This window comes from Pelophylax lessonae (assembly GCF_965119305.1).
Source record: "Pelophylax lessonae genome assembly, chromosome: 4".
NCBI lineage: Eukaryota > Metazoa > Chordata > Amphibia > Anura > Ranidae > Pelophylax > Pelophylax lessonae.
Genome location: NC_138771.1, coordinates 389,785,475 through 389,798,279, shown reverse-complemented (window position 1 = coordinate 389,798,279; position 12,805 = coordinate 389,785,475). Strand labels below are relative to the sequence as shown.

Sequence of the window (12,805 nt, the reverse complement as noted above, 5' to 3'; positions counted from 1 at the left end):
TCTTGAGACTTCGCTTTTTTCTCTGTGAGAAGGAAGTGAGCCATCGTAGCCTCACACCTATTAGCCTGTGATGAAGGGCTTCAGAACCTGCGTACGCTCCGGAGAGCTATGATTCCATGTACTGGGTGCTCAGTACACGTGACTAGGAGACGACCACTAACATCCCTCTAAAAACTTGGAACTAGTAACAAAAACTAAGCAGATGCAGAACAAGTAAATGAGCCCCTGCTTAAACATTACACATTACTCCAGGTGTAAGGGTAGATGAGGTGCCTGGATAAAAGTGTTATAACAGGTAATAAACTTTCAACCAAATAACTGTGAGCGTTCTGGTCTCACAGGAGGCTTGGGGCTGATACCATAACAGTACCTGAGGAGGGTCGTCCACTGGGGACTTGGCCCTCAGAGTTCACATGATGGATCTGCGGACGGAGGAATGACCGTATTTGCCCTTTTTGGGGGGTTCCTTGTCAGGTGTCAATTGAGCCTTGCGGACAAGAGACTCTCGTCTGGGTTGAGAAGATGATTCTTCCATCGGCATGGATAGTGACGAAAGATAGTGCTCCGCGTCTGATGGCGTGTGGAAGGACAGGCGTTCACCCCCAGGTGTAGTAACATGAAGGATAGCAGGATACGCTAAGGTGAAACGCATTTGCTGTTGAAAAAGAGAGGTGCAAACTTGAGCAAACTCCTTTCGTCGCCTGGACACTTCTGCTGAGTAGTCTGCGAAGAGTAGGATAGAGCAGCCTTTGATGTGTAAGGGTCTGTGTTTCCGGAAGGACAGCAAAATGGCGTTCTTGTCCGCATAATTTAAGTAGCGGGCAATGATGGGTCGCGGGTTTTTCCGTGACTCGTTTGGGGCCCCCACCCTGTGCGCCCTCTCTACAATGCAGGGGGATGGCAAGCCCAGGGCTCTAGGAATAATGTCTGAGCATAGAGTGAGGAGCTCTGCCCCCTGGACGGCTTCAGGCGTTCCAATGATCCGGAGGTTATTCCGCCTGGAGCGGTTCTCTAGGTCCTCAATTTTATCCTGTAACGCCTGCAGTGCCTTGTCCTGGTTATTAATATCCCTGCTGTTAAGCAGGGTCTCTTCCTCCAGGGATGCGATCCTCAGCTCAGCCTCCTGGATTTGGTGCCTGTGAGAGCTCAATTCTTTCTGCAGCTGTGACAGGCTGTGAGTAATGGCTGATTCAATTGCTGCCTGAATTGTGGGGGACAGTATATGGGCCACGGCTTCTGCCATTTTAATATATGCCGGGTCAGCCTGGGTGATAACTGTGGCCGGGTTTATCAGCGGGAGATCCGAGGAATGTGGAGCCGTCGGAGAGAGAGAGAGAGATTCACTCCCCTCCCCCTCCCGCTGTGTACTGGCTGCCGCGGCCATATTGGGAGCTGTGTGAGGAGCTGTGACTGAGTCAGAGCGATCCGTGGTGACAGCTGATGGCGGGCGCTGTCGCTCCGTCACGTAATCTTAAGTTATTACGTCTATTGCGGTTATCCAGGTCCTCCACGTGGGATTGTAATTGAGTAAAAGCTACATGCAGGGATTCATGGTCGTTACTGAGTTCTCTGTATGCCAGGCAAAGCTCGTCATGCTTGGTCTCCAGCTTATCAGTTCTTCCCCCCAGGGCAGAGATTTCCTGTGACAGTGTAGTGGTTGTCTTGTTTAATTCTGCTTGGAAGTTAGCCATTAGCTTAGAGCACATTGCTTCTAAGCTTTTGTCCAGGTCTGTCTTAGTGAGGGGAGGGTTGTACTCACTGTTAGAGGTGGCTTGAGAGGGAGCCGAGGAGCCTGGAGCTTGTGTGCTGTGTCCCACGCTGGGGGAGGGGGGGCCGGCGCCATTTTTCTCCATGCCGAATTGCTCTCTGCTTCTCAGGAGATAGTGAGTTAACGATCTTCTGGGTGTCCTGTTCTTTTTCTTCCTGTTGGAAGACATGCACTGCCTTCTAGTGCACCAGGGGGTGATCAGATGAATCTGAAGGAATGTGTTTAGCGGCCCCTGTGCCGTTAGAAGCCATAGCTCAGTGGAGAGCTCTCAATTGAAGCTTCCATCGGGTCCCGCGCCGCGCATGCGCACCGCTCACACAAACAGCGTTTGCGCTCAGCATATATGGAAATCTCTGATGGCAGCGCTGTAGGAGGTGATTTCACTACCTCAATTAAAAAAAAATAGGTGTACATGGCGTTGGTCACGTATACCCATCATTAGAAAGTGGGTAGGATGTTTTGGGCGGCTAATGATGGGTATACTACACATTTTATGGCAGAGACTTCTTTCTCTGTTAGTTTCTCTTTTTTCATTCAGCCCACAGGCTGCATGAAAAAAAAAAAAACCTACAATATATGCCAAACAAGGACCAGCAATATACTGGTATGTTGCTGGACTTTGAGTGGTTATACCAGGATGATGCCTGCAGATTTAGGTATATTTTTTTACAGCCAGCGGTCGGCTTGCATGTAAAAGTTATCCTAGTGGATAATTAGCCACTAGACTGCTTTTACAAGACCCCCCCCCCCCACGCCGCCTTCCACATTTTTTCTTGGGCACTCCTGACCCACTGGTTAGCCAGAGAGTGCAGCCGGTGGTTCCATTATCTGACCATAGAGCTGATTGGAGACGAGAATGGCTCCATTCATCTCTATGGCCTATGATACCGGAAGCTACGAGCATTTCACGACTTCTGTTTTGCCAGAAATAAACAGCGCCATTGGGAAATTGGGAAAGCATCTTATCACATCAATCTTGGTGTGGTCAGATGCTTTAAGGTCAGAGGAGAGATCTAGAGTCTAAAAGACCCCAATTATTTAAAAAAAAAAAGTCACTACAGATTGCTATCATAGGGGATATTTAAATTCACTGTAATAACAATAAAAATGATTAAAAAAAGAAAAGAATGAAAGGAAAAGGTGTCAAAATAACATTAAAAAGCAAAATAAATAAATAAATAAAAATTCAAGCCCCCCCCCCCCCCTGTCCCCCCGTGCTTGCGCGCGAAGGCGCACGCAAGCGTTGGTCTGGTGTAATATGTAAGCAGCAATTGCAGCATGCATGTGAGATATCGGCGCGAACGCCAGGTTGAGGGCAGTAATTCTTGCAGTAGACATCCTCTGTAAGTCCAAAGTGGTAACCTGTAAAGACTTTTAAAGGTTTTTAAAATTGTACAGAGTTTGTTGCCGCTGCACAGGCGTGCGCAATTTTAAAGCATGTCATGTTTCATATCTATGTACTCGGCATAAGATCATCTTTTAAATTTTACCAAACAATTAGGAAATATATAGTGTATTTGTGCATTCGATTTAAAAAATATTTTTTTTTCCGCAAAAATAGCGTTTGGAAAATCTGTGCGCAAATACCGTGTGACAAAAAAAATTGAACATCCACCATTTTGTTCTGTAGGACCTCTGCTTTAAAACAATATATAATGTTTGGGGGTTCAAAGTAATTTTCTAGTAAAAAAAAAAAAAAAAAAACATTTTTTCATGTAAACAAAAAGTCACAGAAAAGGCTTGGTTTTCAAGTGGTTAGAAGAGTGGGTCATGTGTGGTTAGATTGAGCATAACATGCCAGGACAGTTCAAACCAGTGTTAATTTTGTATGAATAAAGCCGGCACATGAAAAGTCTTCTTCCAAGTAAAACTAATTTTAGTCATCTATAATCGAATGGGTGTAGTTCAATTGTAATTTGTAATGCATTATTTAAGCATTTCTCTACAATTTCCAAACTCATTATATACTACTGCTGGTCCTGGAGTGAAAAATCAAATAGGTTATTATTTATGGGATTAAGCTTTGAGCACCAGTGTTAATTTTGGCAGCAAATTTCGATTTAGTTTTAGTTATAGTCTTTTGACTAAAATGCCATTTTAGTTTTAGTCGTATTTTAGTCATCTGAATTGTTTTAGTTTTAGTCGTATTTTAGTCGACTAAAATTGTGTTCATTTAGTCGACGAAAACGTTTTAGTCGACGAAATTAACACTGGTTCAAACACCCCCCCAAATGACCACTTTTTGGAAAGTAGACACCCAAAGCTATTTTCTGAGATGCATATTGAGTCCATGGAATATTTTAGATTTTGCCCTAAGTTTCGGGAAGGTGACAATTTTTTATTTTTTTTTATTTTTTTTTTTTACACAAAGTTGTCACTAAATGATATATTGCTCACGCATGCCATGGGTATATGAGAAATGACACCCCAAAATACATTCTGCTGCTTCTCCTAAGTACAGGGATACCACAGGTGTGACTTTTTGGGAGCTTATCTGTGTACAGAACCCCGAAAACCAATCACCACCGTTAGGTTTTCTAATGGCGTAAATTGTTGATTTTACTTCCTCACTACCTGTCACAGTTTTGGAGGCTCTGAAATTTCAAGATAGCACAACAATTTCAAGATAGCACAACCCCCCCCCTCAAATGAACCCCATTTTGCAAAGTAGATACTCCAAGCTATTTGCTGAGAGGCATATGGAGTCCATGGAATATTTTATATTTGGCCACAAGTTTCGGGAAAATTATTATTATTTTTTTTTTTTTTTTTTTTTACACAAAGTTTTTATTAAGTGATATATTGCTCACACATGCCATAAATAAATTTGAAATGACACCCCAAAATACATTCTGCTGCTTCTCCGGAGTATGGGGATACCCCATGTGTGAGACTTTTTGGCAGTATAGCCGCGTACAGGACCCCGAAACTAATTACCACCTTCAGGCTTAAATAGCCGTAAAAGGGCGTAAATTGTTGATTTCACTACCTATCACAGTTTTGAAGGCCATGAAATGCCAAGATAGCACAAACCCCCACAAATGACCCCTTTTCGAAAAGTAGACACCCCAGGGTATTTGCTAAGATAGTGAGTATTTTACAGCTCTCATTTATTTTGGAAAATGAAGAAAAAAAAATGCATTTTTTTTTTCTTTTTTTAATTTTCAAAACTTTGTGACAAAAAGTGAGATCTGCAAAACACTCAACATGCCTCTCAGGGAATAGCTTAGGGTGTCTACTTTCTGAAAAGGGGTCATTTGGGGGGGTTTGTGCTGTCTTGGCATTTCATGGCCTCCGAAACTGTGATAGGAAGTGAGGAGTGAACTCAACAATTTACGCCCTTGGAAAGTCTGAAGGCGGTGATTGGATTTCGGGGTCCTGTACGCGGCTAGACTTCCAAAAAGTCTCACACATGGGGAATCCTCATACTCAGGAGAAGCAGCAGAATGTGTTTTGGGGTGTCATTTCACATATACCCATGGCATGTGTGAGCAATATATCATTTAGCCCCGGTTCACATTAGTGCGATCACAGAGATCGCATGTAATTCGGAGCGCACTGCTCCTAAATTACATGCGATCTCATGTGCGGTGCAAATTTCAGCCATACAGTTTGTATGGCTGAATTCGCACCGCATCCGCACTAAACGCGCATATGACCCTTTTTTTATCCGCAGAAGAATCGGACCGCATAGTGGTTTACACTAGTGCGATCCGATTCTGTGCAAACTTGCAGATCACACTGCGATATGCGATCGCAACTGGGGTGTCGTTAACTTTTAATTGACACCTCCTGCATATGGCAGTGTGAACTGCCAGGGGTGTGGATGTGATGCGGGATGCAGCGTTCCCGCATCGCACAAATATGAAACGGGACTGAGTGAAAACTTTGTGCAAAAAATAAATAAATAAATAATAATAATATTCCCAAAACTTGTGGCAAAATATAAAATATTCCATAGACTCACTATGCCTCTCAGCAAATGGCTTGGAGTGTCTACTTTGCAAAATGAGGTCATTTGGGGGGGTTTTGTGCTATCTTGAAATTTCAGGGGCTCCGAAACTGTGATAGGCGGTGAGGAAGTAAAATGTGCAATTTACGCCCTTAGAAAGCTTGAAGGCGGTAATTGGTTTTTGGGGTCCCATTCACAGCTAGGCTCCCTAAAAGTCTCACACATGTGGTATCCCTGTACCCTCAGAAGAAGCAGCAGAATGTCTTTTGGGGTGTCATTCCACATATACCCATGGCATGCGTGAGCAAAATATCATTTCAATTACAACTTTTTGTAAAAAAAAAAATTTTTGTTTTTTAATCATTTTCAAACACCTGTGACAAAAAAAATAAATATTCAATGAGCTCAACATTCCTCTCAGGACATTCCTTAGGATGTCTACTTTCCAAAAAGTGGTAATTTGGGGGGGGGGGGGTTGTACTGCCCTGCCATTTTAGCACTTCAAGAATTGAGATAGGCAGTCAGAAAGTAAAAGCTGCGTAAATTCCAGTATTTACACCATAGCTTGTAGACACTATAACTTTTGCGCAAACCAATAAAAATACGCTTATTGAGATTTTTTGTCAAAGACATGTAGCTAAATACATTTTGGCCTAAATATATGACAAAAAATGAATATACTTTATTGGATATTTTTAGAAAAGACAAAGTAGAAAATGTCAATTTTTCGCAAAATTTTCATTATTTTTGTATTAATATCGCAAAAAATAAAAAGCACAGAGGCGACCAAATACCACCAAAAGAAAGCTCTGTTTGTGGGAAAATTTAGTTTGGGTACAGCATTGCATGATGGCGCAATTGTCAGTTAAAGTCATGCAGTGCCAAGTTGAAAAAAGTGCTCTGGTAATTAAGGGGGGGTAAAACCTTCCAGGGCTGAAGTGGTTAAATGAGGCGCACGGTGGGAATTGCCCTGAATCTCCATCCCTGTTTCAATAGAAATAAAAGGAAGGTTGAGACTTTATATGAGAGACATGGCAAGGTTGGCAGGACAATGATAACACATTTATTGGTACATATAAAAATGCAAACATAACATGTAAAATATATATAAAACCAAGATGGTGAGGAAGCTGGTAGATGGCCCCCAATCCAGGTTCATAGAAACCACCATGGCAAAATGACAAGAGGTAAAAAGAGATCATGCCTCCACCTCCAGTGCCAGTTACTGCCAGAGTCGCAATGAAAGTTTGGGGAATTTGGGGGTTTTGTCTCCCTCCTCCCTCCCAGTTTCTATCAACCATCATTATTTCCATTTCCTTATACGTATATATTTTTTATAGACAGACCATACATCTACTCCTGATGAAGTGGCGAACTCAGTGCACGAAATGCGTTGAGTCTGCGGATGGTATGATTTTATTCAACTACCTTTTACCTCTTGTCATTTTGCCATGCTGGTTTCTATGAACCTGGATTGGGGGCCATCTACCAGCTTCCTCACCATCTTGGTTTTATATATATTTTACATGTTATGTTTGCATTTTTATATGTACCAATAAATGTGTTATCATTGTCCTGCCAACCTTGTCATGTCTCTCAAATAATTTCCCAATCTTCCTTTTATTTCTATTGAAACAGGAGTTTTAAAACAGTTTTTGATTTTTATGAACACTGTAAGCACCAATTTCTTTACACACGTTTATTATAACTCACAGTAGGCAACCTCCTACATGCATGAGGAATACTTTCTTTTTAACATAAAAAGATTTACAGGATTGCACAGACAAAGCTGGTGACAGTAATCTGAGACTCAAAAAAAAAAGGACCAAATAATTCTGGAGTAGTACACTTGCAACCCAACCAGGGTACCCCCCAGGGTGACAGGGAACAGGGTTGGCAGTATAGCGTCAAAGCAGAGATGCTCCTATCATTCTACAGAGACAGTGGTCAGGAGGGGATATGTTTCTTGTGTAACAAGCCCAAACTTAATGGCCGAACTGTTAACCAGTCAGATAGGTGAGGCATGAGTCTTAAAGCAGAAAACCAGGCGGAGAGTGGGGAAAGTCAAGGAGGCCAGGGTATACTAGGAAGTGATAGTGGCTTCCTCAAGGGATGGCCTAATGGTGAAATCACAAAGAATGTGACCTAGGGGCCCTTGGTAGAGGCAGAGATTAGCCTGTTGATGAAGGCAGAAGTCAAGGTGGGCAGCTGGTGAAAGAGAGTTATGCTCCATTCACACCTGGGCGTTTTTGAGCGTTTTTCAGCTCCAAAAACGCTCAAAGAAAACGTTCCAAAACACCCAACAAGTAAAACCCCATTCATTTAAATGGCCCCTGTTCACATCTGAGCGTTTTAACGCCTGAAGCAAAACACCTGTAGCTGAAAAAAGTACATGAGCTTCTTTTTGGGCTGATTACCAGCATTTTTGATAGATGTCAATGCCTGCCTCCAAAAACGCCTGAAAATCGCGGTAAAATCGCTGTAAAAAACACACGCGAAAATGCTACGCTCAAGTGTGAATGCAACCTAAGGGCAAGCAATCTGACTCAGCAACAGAAAGGCAACAGCAGGTTCAGTATTATAGCAATCTAGCTTTATGGTAAGATGAACTACAAAAGCCACTTTAAAGGATGGTGCCTAAATACCCTCTTGGTCATAGATAATGCCTATGGTTGTAAATGCAGCTGATGCTTGCATGAACAGGTACCCTGGAAAACTGGAAATCCTGCAGTTACTGGAAGTACTTAAAATTTTGGAAATCACTGAGATCCCTGGAATCCTGGATGTACCGTAATTATAAATCATAAAAGTACTATAACAACAGCACAGATTATGTTTACTTTTACCTAGGATAAACTGTAAATATAATACCTGCTAGGAAGAGCCACTTCAGTTAAAGAGCTGAGCACAGTTGCTTCTTTTAACCGCACAAAAGCAGCAAAAGGCTGTTCCATAAAGTCTACTTCACCAACAAGAACATTGGCTGCCTCTGTTCCTTTTGGGATCTTCTTTCTTAATGTATTTTTAAGCTGAAAAAAAAAAAAAAATGATGGGTATTTTAGAGAAGAAAATTATGTAAATTATGTATTAAATTGAACCTTTTCTTTTCTCATGAGCAGGGCTGTATTTTTATCCCTGGACCCCATAGGCACCCAACATTTGGTGCCTACAGGGTGATTTCCTAATCTTAACCTGGAGTAAATTATTGAAATAATGTGTTATGAAACCTTGTGTGTGACTAAGATTTATACAGAAAAAAGTTGCCTCTTTAAGCATGTGCCTATTGACGGCAGAGACAAGGAAAATACAGCCTTGCACATGGGATTCTCTCTTTCCCTCTATTTTGACAATTTCGGTGCCTCATGATTGGCTTTTTATGACACTTGTTATAAGTTTATAAGTTAAAATCAGTTTTTTTCTTTGCTAGAAAATTACTTAGAACCCCCCAAAATTATATATTTGTTTTAGCAGAGACCCTAGAGAATAAAATGGAGATCATTGCAATATTTTTTATCTCGCCGTATTTGCGCAGCGGTCTTACAAACGCAATTTTTTTGGAAAAAAATAAAAATTTTGGAAGAAAAAATAAGAAAACAGTACAGTTAGCCTATTTTTTTCCTATAATGTGAAAGATAATGTTACGCCGAGTATATAGATACCCAACATGTCATGCATCAAAATTGCGCACGCTCGTGGAATGGCGACACCTCACATGTGGTTTGAACACCGTTTACATATGTGGGCACGACTTGCGTATGCGTTCGCTTCTGCACGTAAGCTAACAGGGACAGGGTGCTTTTTTTTTCCTATTTAATTTTTTTTTTTTTTACACAGTTTTTAAAAAAAAACAAATGTGATCACTTTTATTCCTATTACAAGGAATGTAAACATCCCTTGTAATAGAAATAAGCATGACAGGACCTCTTTACAGTAATGTGAGATCTGGGGTCAAAAAGACCTCAGATCTCACATGTACACTAAAAAAAAGAAAAAAATGTTGCTCCGGACCTCCAAGGCCATAAGGTCGAGTGAGGACCAGATAGTTTCCCCGCTACCGACGGGTCCGGTAAGCGGAGAAAACGGCTGGAAAGTGTCGGGAGGGGAGGGGGCGCCTCTCCCACCGCCCATAATGGTGATTTTGCGGTGAATCTGCCGCTGGGACCATTCTTTTGTTAAAGCCGACCGCCTCCCGTTTAAAAAAAATACCGGGGTTATGGCAGCTATCTGCTGCCATAAACCTGGTATTTAACGTCAAAGAACCGATGTAAAACTGCGGCGGGCGGTCCATAAGTAGTTAACATGGGAGAGGAGAAGGAGTTCATAGTCCCATGTAAGCTTCAATAAATCAGTATGTAGAGTACAGTTCTCTTTTCCCTGTCCTGTTGGCCAAAGACCTGGCACATTAGCTAATTCTCAACATGACCGCGCCTGCACGCATACATGCACACGTATTGCAAACGCACATTCGCTAGGGCAAAGATGTGTGCGCGCTGGCGCACGAAACTGACATCAGATCCCAGCACCCTCAGGCCTTTAAAAGAATGTCTGTGTCACATCGACATTGCTGGCTGGTCTTCAGCTTCCTGTTCCTGTGTTTGCTGCTGCTTCTGATCACCTGTTGTCAACCCGGCTTGCTCTTGGATTCCTCTGTCTCGCTCCCAGCTCTGACCTCGAATTGTTCACAGATCTTCTCTTGTCATCTTCCCTGTGTATGACCCCGGCTTGCCTAACTATGACTCTGCTATCTGATCTGCTGACCACTGGCTTACTATTGCAGGGCAAGGACAACAGTATCCAATAAGGGCAGTGATCAGACAGAGTCCGTGGGGCGAAGCCTGCCGTCAGTAACCTGGGGAGCAGGGTTCGAGACAGCAATATCAGATCAATGCGTGACATAGAGTGGTGTGCAGCCGAAAAACAGGAGTACGCGCGCTGCGCGGGGTATTTGCTGCGCCAAGAGTCGGCCAAACCAAAGCTCTCCAACAATCGGGAGAACCTGGTCGGGGACGACCCCGGCGGCACCTGGGAGGCGCCACCGGACCTATCCAGACCCGAGTCCATCACATTGTTAAAGTCACCCAGCCAGATCACCGGGGCCCCTGGGCTCTGTGCCATAAACGCCAGTCCCTCCATAATAATCACAGCAGAGTAAGGGGGGGGCACATAGAAAGCCATCAGTAGCATCAATTCCCCATAGACTGACGTTTTGAGAAAAACATATCTACCCATTGGGTCGACCTGAGATCCTAGGAGCTGGAAATGTACCGATTTGGCCACCAGTAGCGCCACACCCCTGGAGTGTGAGCTATAAGCAGAGTGCTGCACCCAACCAACCCAGGGACGTTTGAGGGACTGTTGTACAAATGTGTCTCCACCAGAACTATAATATCAGCCCGTACACGGCGTAGGGCATTAAAGACAGCCGTTCGTTTAATCTTATCACGCATACCCCTGACATTCCACGTCAACAATTTCAATGCGGCCATGGCAGGGGTAGTACAGAGCGCGGAGCGGAGGCTCCCAGGATCTCAGGCAGTAAGGCCGCGGAACCAACAAGTCCACGGTCACACACCAGCGGCGATAAACGGCAGCAAAAGAGCAAATAATTATTACTTGAGGTCAATGTGCATAAAACAGAAACAGTATAGAGATTGTACCAAATATAAACCATAAACAATGGTAACACCCCAATCCCCCCTCCCTGCCCTGCACCAACCCCAACTTGTGCGGGCATGTTCCCAAACAAGTGCCTCAACCAGAACAGGCCCACATGCGACTGGGAAAGAGCAAGATCAGGAGGCCAGGGACCCCCAAGGCATGCAGCAAAGATACAGCAAAATACAAATAGAATAAACAAGGGGGCCCGGGGGCCCAGGTCCAGCAGAAGTCGCAGGGGGCAACAGGGGAGTTGGGCACAAACACACGCCTTAGCGGGTGTAGGGGGCGAAAACCAACAGGTGTATCGCTGGGTAGCAAAGCCTATGGGCAGGTGGAAGTCCATAGGAAGAGAACAGAGAAATCAGTTCCATCCGTGGAGCTAGGGCGCTCCGCCGGTCAAACACAGGAGCAATAGTGCAGGAAAATGAGGGGGGAGGGGGGGGGGGGGGAAGGGGGATGCAAAGTCTTGAGTTCCACAGGATCTACAAAACCCCTCCTCCACCCTTGCAGCAGCTTAAGGTATAGGCCATCAGGGAGAAAGTATCATGAAGTCGCCAGGGCAAGGTGGTCAGGCTCTAGCTTCCAGTCCTTCTAGCCAGGAGATGGCGGCTTCCGGATCCTCAAAGAAGTGGGCTCGGTCCTCGCCCTCCACTCTAAGACGGGCCGGATACAACATGGAGTATTTGATATTCTTGATACGCAGTCTGCGTTTGACCTCCAAAAAGCTCTTGCGGCGCCTCTGGACCTCAGCAGAGAAGTCGGGGAAAATCGCTATTTTGTGATTTCCAAATGGAATGTTCCCCTTAACCCTGGCCAGGCGCAATATGGCATCTCGGTCCCGATAGTTCAGGAATTTAGCGATGAACGTGCGGGGGGGTGCACCCTGAGGGGGGGGGCGCCCTGAGAGGCGATGTGCACGTTCCACAACAAAAGTGGGTGAAAAGGATTCTCTGCCATAAGTCTGAGTGAGCAATTGTTCCAAATATGATGAGGGGTCAGCACCTTCAGAGCCCTCCGGGAGGCCAATGAACCGCAGGTTACAGCGGCGCAGCCTATTCTCCATGTCATCTTGTTTTTGGAGGATAAGGTGTACTTGTTGCTGCAGCCTGTCTGAGGAGCTTTGCAATGGGGGGAGGGAGTCTTCCACCTCACTAATTCTGTGTTCAGCCTCACCAACTCTGTCCCTCAGCTTCTGCATATCCTGACGCATCAAAGATATATCTACCTTCACCTCCTCGATTTTAGTAGTCAGCATGGTCTGGCAAGTAGCAATCGCTTCCAAAACCTTGGATGTAGCAGGGCTCTCAGGCTCCTCCACCACGAGCGACGGGCCGGCGCCATCTTGGATCGGGGCCTCCTTCTCCAGCCTCCGGAATGCAGCCAGTTTTGCCGCAGCTTCAGAGCCTTTCTTCGGCGGAGACATGCGG

The 12,805-nt window shown here is 44.4% G+C and overlaps 1 protein-coding gene across 1 annotated transcript in view; it reads right to left on the bottom strand.

Moving 5' to 3' along the window:
• SLC4A9 (solute carrier family 4 member 9) overlaps positions 1 to 12,805 on the bottom strand; it is a 1,068,229-nt gene that overhangs the window by 899,395 nt on the left and 156,029 nt on the right. Inside the window, 1 exon segment of the mRNA XM_082254102.1 lies at positions 8,592 to 8,749. Within this exon segment, the coding sequence (XP_082110228.1) occupies positions 8,592 to 8,749 (158 nt within the window).